We start from the raw sequence: 13,420 nt of genomic DNA, 5'->3' as shown, positions 1-13,420 counted from the left end.
TGTAATGTCAGCCGTGGCTGGAGGTAAGTTGTGTGTGCTTATGTGCAACTGTCTCAGTCCTGCAGTTCTTGCCCCCCTGCTCTCCCAAGAGGAAAACCCCAGACCCTCATCTTGGGATTACCAGGATTTGCGTGTCTGAACAGAGGGCTCTGAAGGGGAGGCAGAACTCCAGTTTCTACAGATGGCTGATACTATCAGCTCTTCCATTATTATGTAGTTAATACTTTTGTGTTTATTGAATCCTGTTGTGAACTATTCTTGTCTAGACTTCCTTCTTTCTTCTATGGTAAATGCTGAGAGTGTAAGTTTTCTAAGGCTGTTCTCACTGTGGCTTCTGTGTTTAGTTTGTTGCATATATTTTTTTCCCTGTCAGCACAGAGTCCTTCTGGAATATCAGTTTTATTCCAAGAGTATAGTTTGGATTTCTGCTTCTCCTTATTGGAATTTGAGTGTTTAAAAGTTTGTTATTTAGTTCATTTTTTAAAGAAGTTACTGGTCTCCAGAAATGATTCCTGACCTTTCCTGGTAATTTGGAGTAGTTCGGAAATTGTCTGTAACATGACCCTTGGAATAAATGAAATACTTTAGAAATTGTGTTTAAACTTGCTATCTGTGTTTCTGCAAGCTTTCGGACGTATGTCTGTCAGACACTAAGTTCTCCATCAGCTCTCTGGGACTTGAAGGTCTAGACTTGTTGTATGAGTAAATGTATCTATGGGTATCACTGCTAATAATCTGTTTCTTTAAGCTGTGGTGAGGGGTATGGTATCTCTCACTTCTAGGGGCCTGATGTCACTGAACTGAGGGTGAAGTTTTAACAATGAAGTTAGTCCTCCCTTCCCACCCATCTCTCAGCAGACTTTGTTGCCAAGTACGGACTTTGGTTTTCTCACTCACTTTGAAGTGACAGCTGATCTTGATGCATATGTCACAAAGCAGTGACAGTTTCTTTTATATTGAAGTAGCAGAGTTAGACTTTACAATTTGCCTAATAAACAGATATATATTTAGCAGTAAAGGTTCTAGTTAAGAGGCTCATTTCAAATTCAGTTTGATATAGCTTGCACAGAGTTCCTGGTTAGTCCATTATTTTAGAAAAAAAAAAAGCTTTCCTCACCTTCCAGTGATGCTGCTTACAGGCTTGGATAGTAGTATGTGTTCCCCTCATTTGTTGTATACAGGAATATTGTAAAGTCATGTGCTCAGAAACGTGAAACTTCTTTGAGTATTTCTGAGTGGCCAGCTAGGATTGTGAAGGAAGAGAGGGGGTCACCCAGGTTTCTGCAGGACAGGTTTCATAGCCACAGGAGTGGTTCCCTACCTGGGAGTTCAATATGCTGATTTTTTTTTTTTTTTTTTTAAACAGTGTAAGTTACTAGATTCTACCATCCTCAGAGAGCACCGTGGATCTTTCAAGCCAGATGCATAGTACTGCTCCGTGTCTCTGCCTTTCTTTCTGTGTTGTGGCTGTAGCACCCGCCTGCTTTCTGTGGAAAATAGCACAGTCCATGCTCTCCTCCTGAAGCGTTCGCACATAAATTGGCCTTTTCAGGTTCTTTTTTTTGTACTTCCACTTACATACCTCACAATCCTCCAGTTTAACCTTGTCTACTATCCAACTGAATTGAGCTGTGAATATACTTGGAAAGCAAGTGGCAAGTCAAGTATCCTGTAAGAACAAGATGGGACCAGACGATGCTGAGTTTGAATGTTCCTCTTCTCCAGCATGCCCCAGTAGCAGTAAGAACATAGTATGTGAACACGTTCAGAATATTTGGATGTTTCCACAAGGACACATTAATTTTGAACTCTGTATGGAGCAGTTACTTATCTTTATTTGCTGGTGTTGAAAATAATCAGTGCATATATTGAAGCTGATACTATAACTCTGGAATCTTCCGCTTCCCAGAAATAAGGCAGTAAAGTTGCTGGCTGGCTTGGTAAAGGGCAGTGTGGTGTGTTTTTCAGTCATGGATGCGAGTTCTTACCCAGTCCAGCAGTGAGAAGTGGTCTGTCCACTGAGCGGTTATTTGCCAGAGGCTGAGGAGGACAAAGGTGGTGTGGGATGGCTGCATGAGATTTCCCTCTACTGTGGCAGAAGAGTTTCCTTTAAAATTTTCTTGATTGAAATGGGTGGAATTCTGTCTTGCGAACAAATACAAGAATTACTAAAGTTGTCTTTATGTTGGACAACACTTGGTTTAATAGAACAGTGTGTATATATAGGGCATAGCAGGATGCACAGCATCTACACTTGCGACAGGACTTGAGAGTTTCCATACTGTGAGTCAAGCACAAAGGAAAGGCAAGGTGCAGATCGGCGGCTGGCACGCAGTAAACCCTCCTTAACTGCCTGGTAGAGCTGTTCCCCCTCCAAGGTCTAGATAAGAGCGTTTGCTTTAAACCTCTGCTGTGTGAAGCGGTGGCTTTTGGCTGTGTACTGGGAGTGAGATTTGTTGTCAGTCACCTTCTTCCTTATGACTGCGGTCCGCTGTTATGGAGTAGCTGTGGTTGAGGGAAGAATACTTTGCTTTTGAAAAAGTTACAGGCTTGTAAGCTTTCTGGTGTTTTTATTTCTTTACTGTACTGGTTTCATTTGTCATGTGAATGACACATGACTGAATGAAAACCTTTCTAGGCTGAAGCAGTGTTCTTTATAAGAAGTACCCTGTCTTTCTAAGGGCTGGCTATCTGCCGTGCAGGAGCAGGAAAGGAAATGGTGAATTCCTAGTAGAAATTTTCCACTTGCTTAACTGATCGCGCTATATATCTAGTTTAACTTAAAAGCTGGGACAAAAGCAGGCATTTTGCATCCTTTATGTTAACTGGCAGTATCTGGGCTGTATAGACTTGTCATCCTGGTTAACTGACAGTAGTTAAGTCAGCTAGTACTCCTTGCAGGTTTACACAGCTGAAGCCAGTTCTAATTCCTCCTACATCTAGGAAAGAATAGGAAAACTCTGTAATACTGGAAGTACTTACCCCAACCTAATTTTAACTGTCACTTATGGAGAAACTGCCAAGCCTTGCTGCAATGCTGCTGTGCTGACAAAGCTACAGGGATGTTAACTAACTTCCTGAACACTGATTTGTGGCTTGTCCTTCTTTCTGACGTGGGCATGTAGCAGTCCAGACCCCAGTGAAGGCTACTATAGCATGAAGTAATTCTTAGCTGTTTGATGCAAGCTGCACTGTTTCCTTTGTGCCTGTTGCAAGTCTCAAAAGTGTGAGGTAATAATTCCAAACTGCTGATTTTGCTAAATCTCTTCAGATTTTTCTTTTGGAGTCAGATTTTATTTTCAGTTCATATATTGGGTATTTGGCGAGTGAGTGCTGGTCCACGCAGTGACTGTACAAAGCAAGAAGCTACTGGAGCTTTTCAACAGCTTTAAGTTGTTCTGGATAAAATTGAATGAGCATGTTTCTACTTAGAGTCCTTACTGAGAGGGGTACAGAGCAAATGATGTGGGAGTTCTGCTGAATGTCTCTGGCACTAATTCAGTGACCGTGGGGAAGTACACAAACTTTGAACTGTGAATTTAAGGATAATTGGGGCAAGAGGAAGGGGATTTTGTTTGCTTGTATGAACTAAACTGGATGAATTGGGTTGAGTTTGGTGAACAAGTAGCAGTTCTGATGTGTTCTGTTTTTTGTTTTAGTGCCACAATGGCAACTGCACCTTACAACTATTCCTACATCTTTAAGTACATCATTATTGGTAAGTATCCCTGGGCGCGTACCTGTCCGTGTCAGTGTGTATATGCGTGGCAGCCTGCCTGCCGGCCCAGTGGCTATACTATTGTTGGCTTCTGGTGCATGCTACTTGCTACCTTTAGGAGTGATTCTTTCAGTAGTTACTTGTCCAACCTTGGTCCTTCATGGATCACCACACTTGCTCTAAAGGTTTAGCAGCTGACAATATAAAGGCAAATGCCTTTACGCACCGCAGAATTAGAGCTGTGTGGTTGGAGGCAGGTGAACTGGGAGTGGTGCAAGTACCAGTGCCTGTGTTGAGTTTGCTTTATTGCTGAGATAATTAAAAATAACTTATTCTTGACATACATCCTTCAGTATTCCTCAGCATCTTCGCTGTTAGTGCCACAAGGCTTAGCCCTCTGCAGAGCACTAGAAAAAAAGAGTCATTCTAAAAACATGGCGTGTGGTCCCTTTTGTACCTAAATCAAGTTTATATTTAGAAAATTTGCTAAATCCATTGGAAATGGGGAAAAAAACTTTATTGAGAATCACCACAACTGAGATATTGTGTTGATTCAGGTTTGCTGTAGCACTTTGACTGCCTCTGCATCATTAGTCTCAAAGGTTTTAGAATCTCTGAAGACACGAGTGCCAATTGGAATCCATTGCTTTAGACTAGCTTAGGAACCTCTGTCAGGCTCTCTTTTCGTGTTTAAATGTTGCTTTTATCTGCAGCTTCCTTGTCTGTTCAGAGTTGGGGACTTGATTGCATTTATTACTATCCTGGAAGAACTGATCTTGGTGTTAATTGTTTAATTCTTAATGATCTTGTGTAGATGTAAGTGATCTGCAGTCTTATTGTCATGGCTTGTAAGTCAGGCTGCTGTGACAGCCTCAGCCTGTGGGAAAGTTGCTTCTTAAAAGATCTTGGCATTGTCTGAGTGCATCAGTGGAAGTGAAGGAATTTCTTGATTATTTTTTTTTTTTTTCCCCTGGTTGGTTGTCAGTATTTTTGATGTCCTTATCAGTAATTGCAGGTAAGACAGGAGCAGGGCCAACACTCAGAAGGTGTATTTTACATTTCTGTTTCTCATAACCTTGTGAAATACAGCTGTAAAATCAGAAATACATATTAACTTCTCTTGAATTTTCTGTTCAACCCTTGCTTGCAACCCTGTACCTGTTACCAAAACTACAGTGCAAAAGTTGATAAATTTGAGGACTGTAGCCAGGAACAGAACATTGCCAACTAGACCTGAGAAGGGAGTGACTGCCTGTCTCTGTGCCAGTTGTGTGGGATGAAGAAAATGTGCTTGTTGCAACAATGATGTGGCGTCAGCCTTAACTATTCTTTCTGTAACAGGGGACATGGGTGTAGGAAAGTCCTGTTTGCTTCATCAATTTACAGAAAAGAAGTGTGAGTATTTCAATTCACAATATTTATTCTAACTGATGTGCTTCATCCTTCTTTCTTGCCTTTTTGCTTCCATCATGCATGAGCTTGATGTGGTGTCTGTCTTAATCTCTATGGGTTTGTATTGTACTTGGTGGGATTTTTGTTTTGACTCCTGCAGATCTAGAAACAAAATGTTGATGTAGTAATGGCAAAACTGCTGCTTCAGTCAGTCCTTTGTGTGATGAGTGGGAAGACCAGACTCCGCAAGCAGTTGGAGTGTTTTAGTGCTTTGCAGGACTTCAAAAAGAAAAAAGGATTAACTTTTCTTTGACTCTTTGTTTGAAGACTTAAGTAGCACTGTCATTCTCTGTAGCTGCTGTGACTCATGACACTTGGCCTGCCTCGTGTGATGATGTTTAAGGCTTACTGCAATCTGTCTCAGCTGTCACATTTTTCCATGTATGCTATCATGACTAATTAAGAATTAGCTTCAATTCATCTTAATTTTGTTTTGCATTGGAGTTTGCAGGGGCTGCTAGCTCTTACAGCTTTCCATGTAGCTCACACTCAGCAGATAAGTCTGTAGGTATTTATTCGCACAAAGTTAGCTTTCTCCATGTGCTGCTTGAGATGTGGCGATAGAGTGGGTGCAAGCTACAGTTTAAAATATTTCTATGTTCTGCTGGAAATAGGATTTCTTAACTATTGCTTTTAATCAAAATCCCGTATCAGCCAGTTGTTGAAACGCCACGTTGTGTATTATCGAATTCTTGCTGAGGCTGTCTTGTTCTTAGCTGTCAGCGTTAAGCTGAAGCAATGCAACCGAAAAAAGTAACGTACCAAACACCTCCACTCAAGACTGTCACTAACTGTAGGTAGATTGAATGGGTACTCATCCTTTCTGTATTTTCTTGATCAGTCTTTAAAGATGAGTTTATTGTAACTAGAAAGATGCCTTTTTGGTTTTGATTGGCTGTGTTGATAGCTACTTACGAAACTGGCTTTTTCCTGTGGCTGGGCATGCTATTGCACTGTCCGAAACAACTTGGAAATTTGTTTTTGAAGCTGTGTTACAGACTTTTAACAGTATCTTGGTAATTCCCTAAAAGTTATCTTTTCCTACTGCATTAAAATAGTTGACCACTTCTGCAAGGATAGAATGAAAATCACCTGACTTGATATCTTTTGATATATATATGGCCAAACAGCATCAGTGTTGTGTGTCAGAGAAGTCAAGGAATTTTATAGCTGTTCTTAAAACTAACAGCAGTTCAGGAAGTGCTTCATTTTGTTTCTGCTTAAGTGATACAGTTTGGGTACTGCAGCTGTAAAAGTGATTTCTTAGAGACTGAAAATCTAGTAAAGATAACTGAAAACTGGTGATAGTAATATCTTTGTAGCAAGGAGACCTTGTACTAGAAAGATTTGATCTTTGCTTTTGTTTTTCATGACAGTTATGGCAGACTGTCCCCACACAATTGGTGTTGAATTTGGCACAAGAATAATTGAAGTTAGTGGCCAAAAAATTAAACTACAGATTTGGGATACAGCAGGACAAGAGAGATTCAGGGCTGTCACACGAAGCTACTACAGAGGAGCAGCAGGAGCTCTCATGGTCTATGACATTACCAGGTAAGGTGCTGTTGACTGGTCCAACTGGTATCGTAGGTCTGGGTGTGCTTGATGAGCTATTTGGGTACAGCAGCCTTAGTGTACTGTCTTGTCTGTCCCCTTGACTTAAAGGACTCTGTCTGGATGGATTTGTATTCTGTTATGTGATGCTTACCACATTATTTATCTAAATACTTTTAAGTATTTAAAGAGCTGAAAATGAAACATTGGGAATGATGTGAGCTGCTTTTCCTGGAAAACTTCACTGCTGACAGACCTGAGGATCTGACCATTTCAGGCCTTGTCTGCCCTGTGAAGTTGTTTAAAGAACTGGCTTTGCCCTTAAAATCTGCTGTTGAGTATACGGATTTTTCTCTTCCTGGGAGGCAGTGGGCACTGCTGTGTACCGGGCAGGAACAGGCTGAGAGCAGAGGCAGGACAGAATATTGCCTTGTTGCAGCGGGCTGTGTAAGCACGCCGGACAGACTCGGTACAGATGAGAGCATTGCAGAAGGTCGCCTTCTGGGCTTCTTCAGGGGCTGGTCCTCCAACAAAACGAGACTGCATAGGAGCTATCCTGTCTTCTTTTATAGATTAAAATCAAAGATGCTGCTAAAAGAACAATTAATCAGATGTGCAACATGAGATACTTTTGCTTTCGCATGTCTCCCATCTTCCTCTGGGGCTGATCTTGATATTCTTTATGCACCTCTGTTTTTCTGCTCTATCTCCTCTCTGCTTAAATCTTGAGTAAAACATAAATAATCTTACGCACTGTTTGTTACCAAGGTGCTGTGGTACTGTCCGGTGTTATGTAAGAGTATTTGACAGGAAATCCTTTAATGTGTGCTATACAAAACAATGGATGTGGTGTCCTTGTGAAGACAGTGAAACTACCTCATAGCAGAATTTTCCAGCTCTGGTGCATGACTTGCTCTGGGGGTTTAAAGTTAACTGTAAGATCTTGGAGTCCAAACAAGATGCTGCTGCTTTGTTCTTGAGGCTGGGGAGACGAATGGGGATGTTGGTGTGTTCAGTGGATGCTGACTATGCTATTGGCACTTATGTATTTAAATGTTGTAGCTAAACCTGTACTCACTTGGTTCTTTGCAGAAGAAGTACGTATAATCACTTAAGCAGCTGGTTGACAGATGCAAGGAATCTCACCAATCCAAATACTGTAAGTTGGGCTTTATTTAGCTTGAAAGCAAGATGGCTTTTCTCTAAGCAAGAGGTGCAAGGCCTAGGCCAAAGCATCTGCAGTGGTAGCAGCGTTCTCTTAAATAAGGGGCCTGTGTTTCCTCAGCTGCTTGCCTCTGAGTTACCCTTATGTCCCCGTTTTGTGCTGTGCCAGTGACTCTTACTGCAGCTGGAGGAAAAGCGTAGGCTCCTGTGCAGGAAAGCTGTGGTTTCTTCTAAAAGTCTTGTTGTGCTGCTCACCTTTCAGGGGCCCGTTTTCAGCAGTTGGAAACAAAATGGTAATTAACTCTGAACAAACCTAAACTTTTGTTACTGCTTCTTGCCCTGTGGTAGTAAGGAGGGGAATGCTGTCTCATCTGGGGTTGGAACCGCTGACCAGGTCATTTGGAGGGATGGGGAAAGACGGTTCCTCTGTGTCTCGGACCATACCACAACACTCTTGTCCTTCAGGCTTTTTCTGAATGCCTCTAAAATACTTTACCACCAAGCTTGTGGGAAGACTCTGCTGTGATGAAAGAAAACTTTTAAAGATTCTGTCTGGATTAGCAGACGATTAAACAAATACAAGAAGTGATTCAGAGTACGCTTCTCATGAATAAAGAGTAGTACTGGTTTTTAGGACCTCATCTCACAAGAGCAGCCTAAAGCATTTGAAAGAGACAGCTGGAGATGCTGTTCCTGACGTTACCGAGGGGGCACTGGGAGAGCAGCGTTCTGGAGGTGCATGGGTTTTGCAGTTAAACTCTTCCGCATATTTCCTTCTGTTTTTTCCTCTTTTTGATAAAGAGGACAGCAGCGAAAAGGCTAATAAGCTTTTTCCCAGACTAATTTTCTCTCTTCTGAACTAGGTGATAATCCTCATAGGAAATAAAGCAGATCTGGAAGCACAGAGGGATGTTACATATGAAGAAGCCAAACAATTTGCTGAAGAAAATGGTGTGTGCTTTTTTTCTCTTGAGCTGTATCATTTCCTTCAAGATAGTATTGTTAAAGTGAATCCTCAGCGTTGCTAGCTGCGAGCTTACATGCCCATAGTAATGTAATTGTATGTACAACGTGCCTCAGATAGTCTGGCTTAACTCCACCTGTGCTTAGTTCTAGAAATCATCTTGTGTACTGATGCCTTAACTTACTCGTAAAATCCCGTGTCTTGCATGTGCTCTGAAGGCTGGGATGTGACTGACTTGGGGCTGTTTGAACTGTATTATGCACTGACTGTTAACCCTCTGTTTCTGAACAGGTTTATTGTTCCTTGAAGCAAGTGCAAAAACGTAAGTTACTTTTCTCTAATGACTGAGATGTCATCTGTTTCAGAGGAGTATGTTGGCTATGACTAAGTACAGCCATAAGGTTCAGGTGTAGCAGGGTTTTACACCTGAAGAAAGATGTCTGTTTGAGTTCCGTTGGGTAAGGTGTGTATAGCGGTTGCAGTCATGTCAGCTTTAACTTAAAGGCGACTTGGAAGTTAGACCTCTCGCTGCATTTCAGGCAAAGACCTGTTGAATTCAAGCAAACTGATTTGGTTTTAAGACATTGTTTGAGTGTGGAATGTGGGTCGGAGTCATTCCCAGTTAGGTGTTCCTTCCCGTGGATGTTTCAAGCTGTCAGCAAGTTCTGTAGTGAGGAGCCAGTCCCTCCGGTCACTGGGAGGCATCACCGCACCGCACGGGTGGTTGGCTGGGGAGCCCGTCAGAACACGAGGGATCAGATCTCCAGTGACACGAGTAAATGTGGTTCCAGCTGGCACCTGTCATAATGGAACTTTTTAACAAAAACATCTTGATTAATAGTAGCTCCCTTGACTTTTAGCCTCTTTCAGGTCTGCTCTGTGCACGTGGCTCAATGCCTTAGCTTATTTTTGCTTCTCAGTGTTTGGCATGCAGGTTTTATTCCTGGCTAGCCTGACAGATTTAAAGGCCAGGGAGTGAATTGCCCTGTCAAAGGCTGTCTCAAGGCCAGGTTATCAGACTTGGTGGTATGTCTGCGTTAAGTACTCTAAGTTCCTCTGACATGCAGGGGGACAGGGTAGCAACTGCTTCTACTTGGTGACCTGTCAAGTCCCAGTGAGGGTGTCTAGCCAGCTGCCTCCGTGTTGTGCATTGCTCTGCTGGTGTAACCGGAATAACTCCTGCTGCTCTCTTCCTAGCGGAGAGAACGTTGAGGATGCGTTCTTGGAGGCTGCCAAGAAAATCTACCAGAATATCCAAGATGGAAGCCTGGATCTGAATGCTGCAGAGTCGGGTGTACAGCACAAACCGTCAGCTCCGCAGGGGGGGCGGCTAACCAGCGAACCCCAGCCCCAGAGAGAAGGCTGTGGCTGCTAGTGACCTCTGTTCCATGGCTCCATTTCTGACCCTTCACCTCTGTCTGCTGGAGGCGGTGCTTTTGACTGCTTCCCTGTCTTCTGTACATCTTATTGGGTTTAATTAAAACTCTGAGACAAGTTTAACACAGTACTAAACTGCTAAACAACTTTAGATGTAATCAGGTTATCAAAGGCAAGTAGAGTAATAAAACCTCTCCTGCATGGTAAATCTAGAAGTTTTTTTTTTTTTTTTTTCCTTGATTGTCCTTGTGATAGTGTCACCGATACATAATTTAAACTGAGCACTGATGCTGGACTCATGATTTTACACTTTCGCAGGGCTTTGTCTTGTACGGTTTAATTTTATGGTTCTTTGGCCTTTCTTCCCCACCTCTAACTGTTTAGAGCTGTCCATAGTAAAGGATAAGTTTTTGCTGTGAAATGACTTCCGATGGTAGCGAGGGGCTCTGTAACCATGTGCTTTTGTTGAAAGAATTCCCTGTGGTGTGTGTGCTGGGGGTCGGGGCGGGCTGGCGCGGGAACGTGCAACTTGCACAGGGAAACAATCCATTCATTCTTGTGCTCATAGCTTTACGTCGGGTTTTTTTGCCACTTTTATCCTTTACATTTGTTAACAGAACGTAAATATGTATAAAATTTGAAGGAACTGAGCTAACAGTTAAATACATCCTGTGTATATGATTTTAATGAAGAAAATGATTACTGGCATTAGAACAGTATATAAGAAAATATCAGTTTGTACAGTATGTGACCACGCTGCCCCGCTAGTACAGAAATCGATGTAACCGCAGTTCACTAACTTAGGCTTAGCTCCTTGGTGTTGCCAGTGGACATTGTGCCGGGGGAGCTCTAATCCCGATGCAGAATCTAACACTAGTGGAATCTCTTTCATCGTTGCACTGTGGTGTATCGATGCCATTTTATTAATCCTGTTCTGTGCAATCAGCAGTGTGCTAACCTGCTTCTCTCTTCTGTAAGCTTTTTGCATTCTTGGGCTTCATCACCTGCCTCGCATCGTATACCAAGGCTGGTTCTCTTGCACATCTTACGCTTTTATACCTTTAACTTTCTGAATGGTCAGAGGCTGAACTGGACAGTCGGAACAAGGCGTGTGCTCTCTAGGGATTTTTAACTACTCTTGTATTTTTAACAGTCCTGGTTGAGGGTTTCTTTTACGACTTGGGCTTTCTCATCAAGCCTTTGAGTACATCCTTCACGGGGCGGCACAACCTGTACTGTGGAGATGAAGGGGTGATGTCAAGCGGTGGCTGCACGTGTGGGGGTTGCTGTGGTGTCAGACAGGACCCGGGTGTTCTGCAGAGAGTGCTGCTCTGTCTCACACAAGGCTTCACTTTGGAAGAGATCACATGTGGTTTAAGAGTGGAAGGGGGTGAGTGCTTAACCATGATCAAATGTCCTACTTCAGTCTTACTGCAGTGTTTAAAATACAAAGTAGTCTTAAAATCCCTCCCTAGACACTAAAACTATCCAATGTTCAGACTTGTAAGTAAACAGTGGTACCAGAGTATTGTACAGTCAATGTTAAATAAAAGCCAAAACTGGAATGTGCAGACAATAGGATTTGGATAACTTGTGCACTGTCCCTTTGTTTTGTCTGGTTAGTCCTTTTTTTAAGTAATATTCTGAAGTAGATGGGTATGTTCAAGATCTACAGCTAATGCATCCTGCTTAAACCGAGGTTGCACCACGCAGGGTGTGCCCAGGGACCACAAGCTGCTGCTGCTGTGAAGTTGGATGAAGTGAATGTTCTCATGACTACAGCGTGTCGAGGTGCAATCCCTGTATTCCCAGAATCAGTTACAGTAGGTCTTGTTTCTGTCACAGAAAGGAGCTGTTTGGACTGCTGTACTCCTCATTTGATGTAACAATGCTATTAATCTAAATATTTGTAAATAAAGTACCTGTATCTAGATAAACTGCTGTGGTGTGTGGTCCTTGCTCTGGCCCTCTCCCCTCACTGGGTGCTCATTCCCTGGAGCTCTTTTCCAGGGACTGCTCCTGTTCTCACTCCTAAGGCCTGGGACCAGTTTTTGTCCATGTGGAAGCAGCTGGCTTGCCAAAGCTGCTGAGCAGGTGCTGCTGCTGGCCTCCTGGGAGGCCTTTGGTTCTTGAGAAGAGTGTCTCATTAAACTGTTGGAAGAGGAAGGGGAGCACTGCTACCCAAGATTCTGCAAGAACTCCTTGTAGTGATGGTATCTGTGCTTTAACTGCTGCTGTTTAACCTTTAAGAGGGACCTGAAGTGGTAAAAACCTCCCAGGCTGCTCCAGTCTTCTAGAGCCCAAAATGTTCCTGAAGCTGTGACAGGCCCAGGCTGAGCCCAGGAGCTGGGGAGGGTTGTTTACTACCCGTGACATGTGACAGTTGCTAGGTGCCACTTGCTGTGGAGAAAAGGCCTGGGAGTAATAATGGGGCTGAGAAGGGGTGAGACGGAGAATGAGTTCAAAGGCTGTCCTCAGGGAAAGGGCAGAGGCTGTGGGAAAGTCATTCTGTGCTTTGAAGGGGGAAGAGTTGTTCTCTGGGCCAGGCCTCAGCTCCAGGGAGGTGACACTGCTCTGCTAGGTAACAGGGTCCTGTTTGGGTGGTGCCTTGTTCTGAAGCCTGTACAAAGTCACTTTCCACTCTTAACTCTAGGAAAGTGACACAGCTCAGCCTTCAGCCTCGGAGGGCAGCTGGATGGAGTCCCTAACAGTTACATCAGTGCCCCTCAGAGACAAGTGTCACTGTCTGCAGTGACATCCTCCTGTCCTACACCAGGACAGGTACAGCACTACCCTGGAAGCAGCGATACACTTAAGAGCAACTTTAAAACCCTCAACAAAACAAGCCGACCATGGATAAAAGTTTATTTTAGAGAAGTACTCATTAAAAATAAGTATTTAAAACATCCCTGCCTTTGAGGACAGGTACAGGGACAACTCTGGCACAAGTTTTCTTTAACGTGGAAACTGACAAAACACTTTTACACTTAAATAGGAGGAGCTGCTTTGGACACATGTAAACCCACACTTAAAATAGTTTTTAAAAACCTTATATACATAAAGCTCGGTTATGCGATCGTACAAAAACGTCACAGTGCAGAGCAGTACCACCAGCGGGCTGCAGGGCCTGGTGGTACTGGTGGCCAGCGCCTTTCCAGCCAAGGCATGCAGAGCAGCGAGGTAGAAGGCTC

The 13,420-nt window shown here is 43.2% G+C and overlaps 1 protein-coding gene across 1 annotated transcript; it reads left to right on the top strand.

Annotated features, from left to right (window-relative positions):
- The first annotated feature begins 3,663 nt into the window (after positions 1 to 3,663).
- RAB14 (RAB14, member RAS oncogene family) lies at positions 3,664 to 12,166 on the top strand. Its single transcript, XM_010082932.1, has 7 exons — positions 3,664 to 3,718; positions 5,060 to 5,113; positions 6,547 to 6,724; positions 7,817 to 7,883; positions 8,752 to 8,839; positions 9,144 to 9,174; positions 10,050 to 12,166. Exons 1-7 carry the CDS (start codon positions 3,667 to 3,669, stop codon positions 10,225 to 10,227), a joined length of 648 nt encoding a protein of 215 aa, XP_010081234.1. The 5' UTR covers positions 3,664 to 3,666; the 3' UTR covers positions 10,228 to 12,166.
- The last annotated feature ends 1,254 nt before the right edge of the window (positions 12,167 to 13,420 follow it).

Source organism: Pterocles gutturalis, unplaced genomic scaffold (genome assembly GCF_000699245.1).
Source record: "Pterocles gutturalis isolate BGI_N339 unplaced genomic scaffold, ASM69924v1 scaffold10985, whole genome shotgun sequence".
NCBI lineage: Eukaryota > Metazoa > Chordata > Aves > Pterocliformes > Pteroclidae > Pterocles > Pterocles gutturalis.
This window is presented reverse-complemented; position numbering and strand designations above follow the sequence as displayed.

What these genes read in the sequence shown, in the direction of transcription:
- RAB14 (XM_010082932.1), top strand. Translation starts at nt 3,667, where the DNA reads ATGGCAACTGCACCTTACAACTATTCCTACATCTTTAAGTACATCATT. An exon ending in ATGGTCTATGACATTACCAG is followed by an intron (nt 6,725 to 7,816) that starts GTAAGGTGCTGT and finishes GGTTCTTTGCAG; the next exon opens with AAGAAGTACGTATAATCACT. An exon ending in ATCTCACCAATCCAAATACT is followed by an intron (nt 7,884 to 8,751) that starts GTAAGTTGGGCT and finishes CTTCTGAACTAG; the next exon opens with GTGATAATCCTCATAGGAAA.